At 38.8% G+C, this 14,367-nt stretch overlaps 1 protein-coding gene across 2 annotated transcripts in view; it reads left to right on the forward strand.

Moving 5' to 3' along the window:
• The first annotated feature begins 1,112 nt into the window (after positions 1-1,112).
• HBS1L (HBS1 like translational GTPase) overlaps positions 1,113-14,367 on the forward strand; it is a 58,922-nt gene continuing 45,667 nt past the window's right edge. Inside the window, exons 1-5 of one of the 2 annotated variants that reach the window (XM_054279467.1) lie at positions 1,113-1,256; positions 3,903-3,968; positions 5,767-5,904; positions 8,052-8,246; positions 8,904-10,872. In XM_054279467.1, the coding sequence (XP_054135442.1) occupies positions 1,214-1,256; positions 3,903-3,968; positions 5,767-5,904; positions 8,052-8,246; positions 8,904-10,345 (1,884 nt within the window). In that variant the 5' untranslated portion in view covers positions 1,113-1,213 and the 3' untranslated portion in view covers positions 10,346-10,872. Of the gene's footprint in view, positions 1,257-3,902; positions 3,969-5,766; positions 5,905-8,051; positions 8,247-8,903; positions 10,873-14,367 lie in introns of those variants that run through there. The other variant, XM_054279466.1, reaches the window with a different exon arrangement.

Here is a 14,367-nt window from a genome sequence, read left to right on the forward strand (position 1 = left end):
AGATGAAGACACCTGACTTTAGAAATATTAATGGCATCATCTGCCTAGCAGCTCCTGAGCCCACAGAAGAATGCAGGTATCTGGGAAACAACCGGGCTGGCAGATACAGAAACAGATTCTGTCAGAGCTGGAGCTCATGAACTGGGGTCTCTATCCCAACTCCCTTTGTCACTACAGCTTAAGGTCTTGTCTGCTTGTCCTTCCCAGTCTGCTCCAGCAAGAAGAGCAGCTGCAGGGACATTCCTTGGTTATCCAAACCCTTGGCAGTGCAATGCCCTTGCAAGCTGAAACTTGGCATTAGGAAGTGTCACAGCAATGTGCCAGTGTAGTCAGACCCCATTGAGGCTCCACGGGGCCTGATGCTTTGACATTTTGCTTCTTAACACTGCCAACAGCAATGCTAATTATTACAGCTTGCGTTTACCCACAGCAGCTCATTTAACCCTGGCCACTAGTCAGTGCCTGCATTGCAATGGCTGCTCGTCACCAAAAAGCCAGGCCACCTGGAGCTGTTTCAGATCCAGGACTGAGAAAGGCCTTGTACTTAAAACCTTGCTCCTGTGGTGCTACACAGATCACAGACACTTCAAGTGCGTTAAATAAGTGAATTTAGGCCTATACAAAATGCTCCCTTTTCATCAATCATGCAACTGTTTTTGAACAAGCTTTAAAACACTTGCTTACATGAGTGCATGTAAAACTTCCCATTTTTGTCTTGAATCAAACACTGACGGAAAATGGGCCATCTCCTATCTCGATATTCCTTGTAACTCACATTACTAAACAGACAGCTACTACAGACAGACTCAACGTGGCTAGACCCTGCAGAATCACAGCAACCTTTATTCAGGCTGGAAGAGACCTCCAGATCACGGACACCAAACTGGGGCAGGTCTCCCCCACAGCAGCCCCCCCCAGCCGCCCCTCGGGGTTGCCCCGCCAGGCGCCCCCCGGGTCGCCTCAGCCGGGCCCGCCGCGAGGGCGGGGCGCGAGCGCCTCCGGGAGCCGCCCCCGGCCCCGCGCGGCCCGAGCCAGGCGGGCCGGGCAGTGCGCACGCGCAGCAGCGCACGAGGGCGGAAGCGGCGCCCTGCGCGCCTGCGCAAGAGGGGATTCCGCCAGGCGCCGCCGCACTTCAACATGGCGACCTAGGCCGGCCGCGCCAGCGTCACCGCGGGCGGGCGGGCGGGCGAGCGAGGCCGCCGCTCTCGCCGTCATGTCCCGGCACAGGAACGTCCGAGGATATAACTACGACGAAGGTAGCGGTTATGGCGAGCAGGTGCTGGTGGCAGAGCTGCGGAGCCCGCCGCAGCTGCCGGTCCCTCCGCGCTCCCCGGCCCGTGCCCCTGCCATGGGCCGACCGGTGGCCGCGGGCAGGAGGGTGTGGCGGCGCTCGCCCGGCGGTAGGGGAGGGCCCGGGGGGCTGTCAGGGGCGGTGGGAGGGGAAAACCGCCCCCTCACCTCCCCTCGGCGGGGGTTGGACGGGGCTCCGGGCGAGGCTCTCCCCGCCCCGTTCCCGGCCCGTTTCCCGCCCGGGTGGGGAGGGTCGGGCACACGTGGCCGCTCTGCCGTGCGGGGCCTCCCGCTGCTGCTGCCCGGGGCTCCCGGGAGCTTCCACACGGGGAGAACCAGCCCTTGGTACGGGGTTTCAGCCGCAGCTGCGTTGCCTTGAGCTGCCCAAATTGACTCCGCTTTTTAGTAGCGGCCCTGACTTGGAAAAAGCCTCAGCATGGTTGAGTCCGTCCATCTTTAGTCTTGAAAAACTTAAAAATTTGTATTCACGGCCCAACTCTAGCAAAGTGTTGCTGATGTTAATACGTAGGAGTTAACAGCTGTTACTTGTTACTGTTAACCTGTTACTAGGTAGAAATGTAATTCTTAACGATGGAGTTGTGCATTTAGGGATTAATCTCTTTTTCAGGCACCTGTCTCATTTTACTTCACTTCTTGAGTGGAATGAAGGAGTTCTTCCGTAAGAACTTGTGCCTGCAGTACTGCAGCTTTCTTTGTGCCCTGGGCCCATTAACTTACACAAACCATAAATCAGAGTAATTTGTTTTCCTTGAAAGTGTTTATTTTTGTTGGCTTGGGTTGTGGAGAAATGGATGCACTTCCCATTCATATTAAAGAGCCCTTTTGTGAGAGCAGCAATTTTGTAGCCTCACTTTTTCAGAGTATTAAAAAAATGCAAGAAATGCTTCAGCCTGCCCCTGGTCTTCTGTTGAGTGAAGAGACTACACGGTTTTTATGTATTATAGTACTACAAATTGGGTCTTGCACTCTGATACTCGAATTTCTTGGAAGTTGTAATTTCATGTGAGCTGTCCCGGCTGTGTGTTCCCACCTTGAAGTTTCTGCTAGTGTAAATTTACCTAATATATGCAAAATCCCGAACTAGATTGGGAATTTTGCTGCTTGTTTTTTTCATCCTTTAGAGACCATTTTTCATCACAGATTGGTTGAAATGTTGATGTCAGCTGAGTCGCTGGCTTTTGAGAAGTTGGGTGTGCACTGCATAGTTAATTTCAGTGTTGATACACTCATCAGATTCCTGTAATGAGTTTGCTGAGATACTCAGTAATTTGCTGTAGCTATTAAGTTCCTTTTTGCTATTGGAAACATGACTGTGAGGTTACGTGTCAGGTCTTTACCTTTGTACCACATGTTTCTTCTGCAGTGACACAGAATCATTTATGGCCCAAATGAAATAGACTTTGTTTCTTCTTCTCTGTTAAATGCAGTATGGTTTTTTAAATACTGCATGTGGTTCTGTAATGCCCAAATATGAGTCGCATTTCTAAGCTAAATATTTAGCGTAGTATTTTTTTGTTTCCTTTCATTGGCAGACTTCTGAGGCCTTAGGTCGTCTGGCCTTTATTTGACCATGTTCCATTTTCCCCCCCTCTCCTTTCTGAGATATTGTGATCATGACCAAATGTGATATTCCATCTGCAAATATCTTGACAATACAGCTGAAATGCTTCTAGAGAGTAGCTTCTACTGTGTTCTCTGTAATTTATGTAAATTTTAAATTCTCATTTTTATGGTCAGTGCATGCTGTGATCTGTCTTTTACAGCAATAAAGAATAGATGTTACATGTGAAGCTGCCAAGTGCAGTAGTGTCTTTAATAATAGTTTGTTACTTTTTTAATGGATTTCATTATTACTTAGTGAAAATTACACTATTTTTTAAGATTGGCATAATACTGGGATTCATTTTTGGAGACAAAAGTGCATAACTTACTCTTTGTATTTCTTGATGCTTTTTTTTTTTCCTGAGGAAAGAGTATTTTTATCTTTAAGTAACTGTTTAAGATATTTGTGTTTTACCTGAAACAATTTTGCATATTCAGAGGGAATTGTGAATTGATTATTTTTGCCTTGCTGAACTTGATTTGAAAGGTGGATGGATGTGAGCATAAAATAGAGAAGAAAGGTGAGAAATGCGTAGGAATGGAGTAGAAATGCTGATCCTGAGTTGTTGAAGTAGAAATTGTCATTGAACTGCCTGTCTGGGGTGAAGACTGAGAGGTCAAGCAAAAATATCAAGAGAAGTGCCATGGGCAAAGATTTGTGGAATGTAGAAAGTTAGACTTAGTCTGTGAGGGCCAAGGAGCTGCTGAAGGAGGAGGTGTGAAGTATGGTAGGTCTTGGAAATTTTCAGCCTAATGAATAGACTATTAAATGTGAAATTGTATTATTGTCAGAAAATTCTGTTATTGGGACTTGGAAGGTTATTTCTCTCCTAGGTAAGTAGACAGAACCTCACTCAAATACAGGAAATGCATTATTTCTGGAATACAGGAAATGCATTATTTCATAAAACCTTGTGCAAACCGTGTGCTTTGAATTGTAGTATTATTTAGAAATTGTGCAGATTAATCTTGCTGTTTTTGCTTCATAGACTTTGAAGATGATGATGTGTACGGCCAATCAGTAGAAGATGATTATTGCATTTCTCCTTCAACAGGTTAGTTCAAATAATTATCAAGTATTGTTCATTGATACCTGTTCTGATATATATTTCTGAATGAAAACAAAGTTTAAAAGCTAGTGACACTTTTGAAAAGTGCCTAGTGGCCATAATCCTGTTACAGTCAGTTATGCTGTGTTAGGCATTGGACATTTGAAAGTCCCATTAGACAACTGGCCACATCCTTAGTCCTACATATGTGTTATCCTAGATGGTTGGAATGTAGTTGTCAATGTAAAAATGTGCTCTGTGGGAATGTGTTGATCATCTTGAAACATTTGGTGTCTTTTCCTGTGGTTAGTAGGATCTACCTGGGCTTAACAGTTGTTATTGTGCACCTGGTAGTTGGTGTCTTCTACACACCTTTGAGTACATGTGGGACAGGGAGTCTCATTGTGGGTTGCAGTGCTGTTTCTCCCATGCAAGAACACGTGGAGCTAATCAGCCTTCCAGCATTTTCAGTGTTGCAGGGTGGGTTTAAAAACAGCAAAGGCTGTGTGCTCAGGTAAGGCATAATTGGAGTGGCTCAGCCCAGCTGAATTCAGCCTGGCTGTAGAACCATCAAGTTGTGTTCTCCAGTCAAGTCTCTGGCAAGATTATCAGTTCAGGGTTTCCCCAGATTTGGTGGCAGTGAATGGGCCCTGGAAATAGTACAGCTGCTGTTGACATGGAGCTGTGCTACTGCAGGTAACTGGTTTGGATCTAATCCACCCTGACTGTGATGTAGTGTGTGACCTCTGGCCACAGGAACTTGAGATAATTCGATCGTCTTGAGATGAACTCTGGTCCTCTCCCATGCTGTTGATTTCAGTGATGAAAATGTGCAATGTGTACCTTTTGCTCAAGTAGAGACTGATAAATGGCAGAATCAATTCCTGGCTGTGCACAGTAATTTTCCTAAGAACTCTTTGTGTGGAAGCTTCAATTATAAAATAATCTGATGTAGATTGTATAGCAGTCTTAATAGTTGCTTCAGTTTTGGCAATTGAATATGAAGTGGTTTGTATGCATTTGGGAAACAGCTGCTAGAAGTTGCTGCTTCTGGATATACACCTGCTTTCTGTGTGGATTTCAGAGCTGGAGAGAATATTACATGGCTTAAGGCAATTTGTTTACATTATACTTTGCACATTTCTGAGAAAACATAATGACTGGGGCTCATGTTCAGCAAGGAGTTTTAGCTGTATATGGCTTAATGTTGCTAAATCAGAGTGAAACCATGCACTTGTTTAAAGTTTTTTGTGAATATGTGTTTTTACTCATGGGCTGTATTTCTAATGAAATTCCAAGAAAGAAAGGATGTGTTCAACTCCATTCAATTCTTATCAGTAATTTAACAGTCACATATTATAATCACATACTTTAAAAGCCATGCTCATTTCATGCTAACTTTTTAAAATTCAAACTGAAAGTGGTTGAAAATTCAGATTCAAAAATGGTGTAAGGTTCTGAAGACATTAGGGCATAGATTTGTATAGAAAATACTGTTTCTCAAACCTGGAGTATAATCTTTTTTGTAATGCTGAACTTTGCAGAATTACTTCATTCCGTTCATACAAGGATATTGCCCAGCCTGTAGTTTCGCTGTGATGGCAACTTGTTTATATTCTAGCATGAGCTGTTGTGTGCTCTGTGCAGTCCTCAGTGGTTATTACACAGTAGTGTCTCACCACCCCTTTGAAACCACTGCAACAGTCCAACATCCTAACTTATTTTACCTTTAGTTATGTTTTGCTTTTAAAGGAGGAAAAAAATTAACTTCTATTTTTATTACTTTGTTTTTTACCTAATGCAGCAGCTCAGTTTATTTACTCCAGACGAGACAAACCAGCCACATTTGCTGAGCCATTAGATGAAGAATATGGCTATGAAGGTACTGATGCTGCTGCTGATGGTTTTACACCCACTCATCAGTTGACTGAAGTTGATAGAGGTAATTATAGAAAACAGCTATCAGAATAATCTCTTACAAGAGTTAAAGATTTACTAGAATAGCCTTAAATTAATGTTTCTTACTTGGCTGACATTGCTCAAAATTTTGGAATCTTGTTATAAAACAATACCCTTCAGGGAGCTACCTTCAATGATCATTCTTCAAGTTCATAACTACCTTTTGTGTACTACTTGTAACTTGGTTGCATACACTGAAATATGTTCTTAGTTTCTTACTAGAAATAATGAGATTTTATGTGGAGACATTAGAACAGCTGTACTGACAGCTCAAATCTTCTCTCTTGAATATTAAAAACTGAGTATTAGTATTAAAATGATTTCTTTTTGCTTTGTATTCCAAATTGTAGCAATTAGCAGTATTTAAGGGGTTTTCGAAGTCTCTAATTTCCTTGAAAGAGTAGTCAGTATTCTGTACAATCTTTTCTTACCCTTCCCTTTTGAGTTCGTGAGACTTTTGTTTCCATTCAGTCTTGGAGCCATGAGTTCCATGTTACAAGCTGAGTTCTGAACTGAGTGGCTGGGGAAAAAATACTTGCTTTTGTTTTTTAAACTTGCTGCCAAATTGCCTAATTACTTGCTTTATGAAAAAGATTCACAAGTCTCTTTCCTAAGTATTAATAGTTAGTACAGTTTTTAATGTTTTGAAAATAATCAGGATTGTTTTTTAAATGTTGAAAAGATCAGACTAAAGTGTGTTGAAATTTGGTACTCAAAAAAATTGCAGAAAATTCAGAACAGTGAATTAGAAAGAATTTGGATTTCATGTCAAGTAAATTGATAGAAGTTAAGCTAATGCTTAGAGATATGGTTAAATATGATACATTGAGAAATAATATACATGTTTTTACAGCAGGAAATAAAGCTGTGGAGGGCAGTTTGAAAGGATGAGCCAGTGTAATGGTACATGTGATCTAGACAATGCAGTCCTCTGGCTTTGCAGAATGCTTTTGAGAGACTCAGTCAGTTAAGATCTGGTATCGGAGCAGGAAGGAAAGTAACATTTTGGACTAAAAAAAGGGAGAAAAGAAACCTCAAAATATCCACTTCTACTGTGAAAGCAGCAGTGGTCTCACTAGACCTATTGTGTTTGATACAGTATGTAGTGTTGGCCATTAATACAACATTATTGATGTAGCCAGAGTGGCTGCAAAGAGTTTCACAAGGTTGTTCTTGTTGGGTATTAGATAGTAGAATGGCAACCAGCACATTGTGCAGGGCTCTACCCACACTTGTTTTGCAGGGCAAATGTCTGGGGAAGATTCACTTGTTATTTGAATTACAGGTAAAGGGTGATAATATAAGTAACCTCATGGAGGTAGGAATTCTGCAGCGTTGAATTCCCAAACTTCTTTAAACATCTTCCAGGAGGTGTTCAAATAAAAATGTGGCTGCCTTCCTGTTCTTCAATTCCTGTTTTCTAAAATCTGAACTGGCAGAAACCAGGATTTCAGGAAGATTTTCTTCTGCTCCTTAGTGTTTGTATGGCTTCTAGTGAGTGGCAGCCTGGTGAATTTTCAGTCTCTTATTGTGCAGCAAGTATCTTAGTAAAGGCTTGTAGTAGTTGCAGAAATATACTCCAAAGAAAATTGATTTTATCAGCCAAAAAATATATTACAGTTTCAGGAAAGGTAAAGATTACAGGTGGTTTGAAACCTGGCGTGTTGATCCAGGTTTTCAGTTGTTAAGGCCTGAGGATCCTGAAAATGCTGTTTTACTTTGGGTGTTAATTGTAGCATCTGTAAGCACTTAAAATGTGCTGTTCAGTGGGATTATATGTTAATTTACTGTATTGCTTTGGATGATTTTAAGGTCATTATTTGTATTTCTTCCCTGCAGTGAAGATAGTTATTTTACAACATCAACATATTTCAGTACTGCGACTTCCTAGATTAATAAATAGTCATTAATATATTATTTATTAAAATATCTGAAGTAGGTCAAATATTCTGCAGGGTGTGGGAACAAAGTCTATCAGGGCAGTAAATGAGATTGAAATTAATTTCTAAAGGTTTTAAACCTTATTGTAATATTTTTCCTTCTGTTTGCTAATCAGAAGTGTAGTGCTAGTGGTTAGGTCATTGGAGACATATTTTTGGGCAGCTTATAACAGTAATGTGTTTCTTTCAGCCCGTCTTAATTCATGCCTTGATCAAATGAGGGAAGTTTTGGCAGAGTCCATACCAGAACAAACAATGGTGCAAGCAGTCCTGGATGCTAAATTTGATGTACAGAAGGCTTTGGATTTTGTGCTTTCACAAGGCAGTAAGCAAAATGTGAAGACCAAGAATAAGGATGCTGTGATTTTAGCAAAGACTACAAAAGGTATACTTATATTTAATTGCTTATATTCAAGGTGATTCATTTCTATCTACAGTTTAATTTGGGCTTTACAAACTGTGAAGACACCATTGCAATAGTCATTTCTTGGAAAATGAAAGAAGACTGACTTACTATATGTATGTTCTAAAACATTTCAAGGAAAGAGCTTTTCTTGAGTGAGAAGTCAAAATAACACTTCAGTGTCAGTTTAAATTCAAGCTGGGACCATCTGCAGTTCATGATAGATTTCTCATTTATAATATATGATTTAACTGAAATAATGCATATCTTTAAATTTGGAAAGCATCTTTAAATTTTTAGTGCTTCTGTTACTTATTCAGTAAACTGACATCTCCCATCCCTAGTATCTCCCTTTTTGGGTAGTGTCTATTAAGTAGCTTTTTTATTCTGATTTGTACTTAAATATTTGTAGTCTTTACTGACATTCTCTGCTGATTCTTAAAGTTCTTTATGTATTTCAGTAGATACCTGTGATTTACATGTAGAACGTTCCTTACCTTTGGATGACACTTAGTAATTAAATGCCTTTTCATGTTTCTTGATTTTTTTTTTTTTGTTGCTGCTGTCAACTTTAAAAAAATGGGATATTTCATTGTGACTGGACTTCCATCTGAAAATTATTGGCTATTGTAAGGTAAGGAGACTTACATTGTTGTCCAGAAATGTGTGTTGATACAGACAATTTCTCTTGTGCAGTAGACAGTTTTGCTGACAACACCAACAAACCTGGGTTTGGAAACTTGACAGACAAAAGTCATTCAGCTCTTTATTCTTTAACTACAAATTTTGAAAAATCCAATATACCTTCATGTGGAAGGAAAGGATTGAAATCCTCTTCACTTGCTCTGTCATCTGCGTTCAGTGATGATTTGTGTAAAGGATCATTTTGTGCCCCTGTGAATAAACAAGCAGAGAAGCAACTACCAGAAAGTGCTAATGCAGTAAGTTTGGTTCCTGACAGTCAAGATGTTTACTCTAGGATAGGAAGTAACCCATTGAAGCACAAGGAAACACAGGACTTGAAATCCTTGCTGATGCAGAATGTGGTTTGTGATTCTCTGAGTCCTGAACACAGCATTCCTCTTTTTTCCTCAAAAACTTCTGATTGTAACAGTAGTGCAAGTTTTGATAGTCCTCCATGTTTAGGAAGTGCTTTAGGAAACTTGGCTCTTGATAATGAAGTCAGTCGTACTATAAATAAAAAGAATGAACTTCTTGAAAATTTTTCTTCACTTGCACAAAGTAGAAAGCAAGAAAGCCTCTCTTCAGACATGGCTGCTTTGCCAGTGTTAAGATCTGGAAGTACATCATTGGCTGACTTGCTTCAGGAGCACCAGGAAAGCAGTGCTAGCCACTGTTACTCTTTAGCTGATCTTTTCACCCAGTCAACAGCGAATCTCACTGATAGGAAGTTAGGAACCTCATCATTATCACAACTAGTAAGTCAACCCCAAACTTCAGGTGGGATGCCAGAGCTAACAGGATCTTTGTCTTCTCTAGCCCTTTCTGAAGTTTGTCCAGTAAAGGAGATTGAGAATTTATCACTCTCGGATTTAATAGCAGAGACTATTGAAATAGATAAAACTCAGCAAAGGACGGACTTGCCCATGCGCAATGTAATTGAGTCGAGGCCCTCCCAAGGAACCAACATTGATTTAAGTGTCCTTGTAAAAAGTGCAGGTGTATCTACAGAGAAAAGTGTGGCAGGGCAGTCAAATACCTTAAGTCCTGAAATGAAACTTGTAAAAGAAAAACAAGGAAAAGGTTCTGGTTTTGCCAAAGCAAACAGAAAACCCAAGAAAGGGCATGGTGGTCTTAAGAGGCAGGATTTGTCCCTTTCATGGATCAAGGCGCTGCGTGCAAGACCTTCAGCTTTTGCTTTAACCTTGTGCCTCCGTTATCCTCCCAAAGGGTATAAGCGGCGCACAGTTGGGCTGCACAAAACTTTCCTATACAGTAGACAAGTACAAGATGTAAAACCCAAGGAAACTGGTCCTACAATAGCCATAACACCGTTTGACTTCAAAACAGCATCTCCTGATGATATTGTGAAAGCTAACCAAAGAAAAGCTTTTACATGACAGTAATGCGAAAAAATAGGCATCAGTGTTGTTATTGAATTGTATTTAAAGAATTGATATAGGACCTATTTGTGATCCAGAGCTGATTTTTTAAATTATTTTTTTAATTGACATATTACAGTTCTTGCTGATAGGTAGAAATTTGTATTTGAACTTTTAAAGTGCTGCACTGAATATCCTAATTTTTGCATAATTTTCACTGACAGTTTAACATTTTTAACTTCTGGAGAGTCTTGAGCTCTACTATACAGATGCATGTACAAAATTCTGTAAACACCATTAGTCTTCTTGAAATACCACTTTAAGTGTTGAAGATCCAGTTCATTGGGAAGAACAGTGAATTATTATTTTGTAAAGTAATTTACTTTTGCTATATGGTGTACAGTTTGGGGAGTAGGGACCTCAGTTTATATTACTACTGTTTTATTAAATGTTCTTAAGGTTAGATTTTCTGATAAAGGTATGTTATTAAACTGCCAGTCTTGTAATGGATGTTTCCAGTCAATGTCATTATTCTATCTTTATACTGATCAACAGAAATGCCTTTAGTTTTTAAAAGCCTCAAGGACCTCAGGTTTTGACAGTTCTGGTTGTGGTAGTACATGTGTAGTTTTTGATAGGACCAAATTTGTAGGGGAGCAGGCAATTAAATTGTTGCGCCCCGTGACTCCAGTTAGCTATCAAAATGTGATATCCAGCATTTTAAACCAGCAATTTTATAGATATGTACATGCTGCATGTATTTCATAAGAAGGTTCCCTAGGATTCTATTGTTTATTCTCAAGCCTTTCAGAGAAGTGCTGAAGTTTCAGTACTTTCAACTATAGCATGAGAGTCTTTATTTAATGGAAAAAAAATAAGGCAAAGACTAAGTGCTGTTTGTGTCTGCCTCTTGTCTTTTTTGATGAAAACTTCCTTCAGAAATGGAAATGCATTGTCTTCTGTTGTTTGTACACATTGCTGTTACTTTGAATCTTTAGATGAAAGATCCAAATCAGAACATTCTGGAATTACTATAGTGCCCTGTTATTCAAATTAGTAGCTGCATGTATGTTTTAACTTTGCTTTTAGCACACATTATGACATCTAATATATTTCCAGTGTCATTGCCAGTATTTTAAATTCAGAACAGCAATAAGTTCAGTAGAGATATTGCTGCAACTCGAAAAATGTGTGTTCATAAACTTATGCTAAACTTGGCAGCTAGTGTGAAACAGTAGATATGACTTTCATCTAGTTTTAACCTAATTTTTTTGAGCATGTTTGGTCAAAAAAAAGGACAAAACTTTTAGGTTTATTCCTGACTTCAGATTGCACTATGATTTTGTTTCTAAATAAAATAAAACAAAACATGTTCCAGTTCTCTCAGGTACAAATTTAATGGTCTGTATATTTTGCTTGTTTGTCTAGTTGATGCATCTGTCACTTAGGACTAAGACCAGTGTGATCTTTGACCTTGTGAATGAAATTAATGTTTCTTACCCTAATTAATAAAAGTTTTATATAATGACAGTGCTGCAGTGTTTATGTTCCAATTGATGTGTTAATCTATCCTAACCTGTTTGGAGTTCCTTTAAAGGATTAAATAATAGAATCCAGTGTATATACTATGATCTGATAAGTTCATTAGCAGGAGCATAATTGATTTCCTGAGAAGACTTTCTATAGAATCTGATGGATACTGATTGTACTACTGATTGTTTTCTTGATTAGTCATAATAGCAAATTCTACTGTTTCAAAAATATGAAGTGCTTTTCAGTGATCTATTTCTCTGCAGTTAATCCAAGTTTTAAATTCCCCATGCTTAAAAATCCAAGTCTGTTTTTCCTACTGACCAAAGGGTCCTGCTAGCAGAGTTTGTAGTTAAAGCTCACTTTTCCCAAAATTGTGTGGTTTTTTCTAGCAGAGAAATTCTAATTTTTCAACATAAAATATGAGTGCATAGTTTGGCATTGTCATGCCTGTTATATTTGTAGGTGGTTTTACTTTCCTGTGTTTCAAATACTCCAGAAGACTTCATTAATGTCAGTAGAGATTTCTAATATGTGTGGGTCCTTTAAAATGGAACAGCTTTGCTTTCCCTTTTAAGTAGTTTCTTATTTTCTCTGTCTAACTTTGATGCTGGTTTGTTTATTCATTCCCTGGCTGTCCTTATTTGCAGAAAACTCCTTAGCATTTGTTATCATTTTAGAGCATGAACTGGACATACAACTAAATATAAGTTCTGTGGATACCATTGGACAAGTGGTAGGGGACAAAAAGAACATCAGCATTGTATGTTTATCATGGATCTTACTCTGGGATTGTTGCCTTAGTAAACAACTTTGGATCTTGTTAGGCAGCTAGATTTTCATATATAATTACTTTTTCATTGGCATTTGACTCTGGTGTTAGTGGTCACAAAGGAGCAATATATGCTGTTCAGTGTGTAAACAGTAGGGGAGGGATTTTTCCTCAGTTTGCAATCCTGAATCCTGAAGTGAGCCTTGAATTGATACAGACCTGCAGGCTAAACATTGGAGAAGGTACTTAAGTGGTGGATTAACCTGAATTCCAATTCGTTTTCAGCAGAGATTTATTTTCATGCCTAGACAATTTTATAGTTTTGTTTTTCTAAACAAAAAGTATTGTGTCACTATATTTGTTTTTTAAATTAAACAGGTATTTTAATAATTTCCTTAATTATTCCTTTAGTTATTTACTGAGTATGAGGTATATGGTGTCAAGGACAAGTTTAATTGTGTTGGAATACTGCATGATATGGTATGGGGCATTTTTGTGTAACAGCTGTGTTTGTCCTTTGCACTGAAGGGTTTGTGTCTAATGAATATTAGAATTCTAGTAAACTAAATCTGCTGTTTTATGCTTGATATGGTGAGCTTATTTTCTTAATTTATGTATATAATTCCTCCCCCCTTATTTTGCAGCTACTGTTTATCTTTGGCTAATATGGGTTAATTGTGTTACTTGTTTTGGAATTCACATATTAACATTGCAAAATACTTGTCTTTGTTTGCATATAAACAGAAAAAGATAATATTAAACTGCATAGAGGTACTACTGTGTACTCCTAAGGCATTTAGTACATAAAATCTATTTTGTACATAATTTTTACATGGCTACTGACTATTTTTAATACAAAATTGACTTCTGGATGTTGCTTTATGTATGTAAATAAAATGCATATTGTTAAAGGACTGAGATAATTACGATTTCTTGTTACCGTACCTGATAGAAATAGAGTTGAATGTTCTGTAATGTTTATGTCTGTTGTGGAAACAGGCTCCAGTTCTTGTCCAGGTTTGCATGGGCATTCTTTGCACAGAAGATTCCTTTGGAGAAAGTAAGGCAAAATCTATTTGGACAGTTCTCAAGACCTTAAGTTTCACGTGCAGCAAACTGCTTGAATTTCTAGAACTGCTGAACAACAGTATTTCAAGATGTTATTTCTAAGACACTAATTGGTGCAGGGGCAATTGCAGTCTTGTGTTTTGCCCTGTTTCCTTACTGTGCCATTCAGAAACATTTTTCTGTAATCAACAGTTTCTGAAAATCTGCACTTAGGCAAACTAGTACTGCAAAAATGACTATCTGGACAAAAGATCTGTATGAATATTGGATACAGCTTGTCTTTTTATGAAGCATATGTACTTTATTACAGTGCCATTGTACAAGGGCGGGCAGTAGTTCATTCACGAGCTAGGGTTGTACAGACACTCAGTCACGTATTTTTCAAATCTAAAGTACCCAACTTCTCAGATTTTTAGAATGCTTTTGTATTAGGTTTGATTATGGATCAGTATTTCAAGAAAATATTTTATCCTGTTGTAATTCATGTAGTAAGCTTCCTAAAGTGCTGAAAAGGGATGAATTGAGTTTTTGTGGTTATCTTACTTTTTTTTTTTTCATTCATTTTGTTGAAATGTAGACAGCTAATGAACTTAGATTTGATGTTCAAGTTCCTGCATCCAGACTTTTAATTAGATGATAGAAATGACATTAGTCCAAGTCACCTATCTGC

The sequence above is a fragment of the Melozone crissalis genome, unplaced genomic scaffold, assembly GCF_028551555.1.
Source record: "Melozone crissalis strain CALT ecotype California unplaced genomic scaffold, PUWL_Pcris_2 ptg000027l_1, whole genome shotgun sequence".
NCBI classification, from domain to species: Eukaryota; Metazoa; Chordata; class Aves; order Passeriformes; family Passerellidae; genus Melozone; species Melozone crissalis.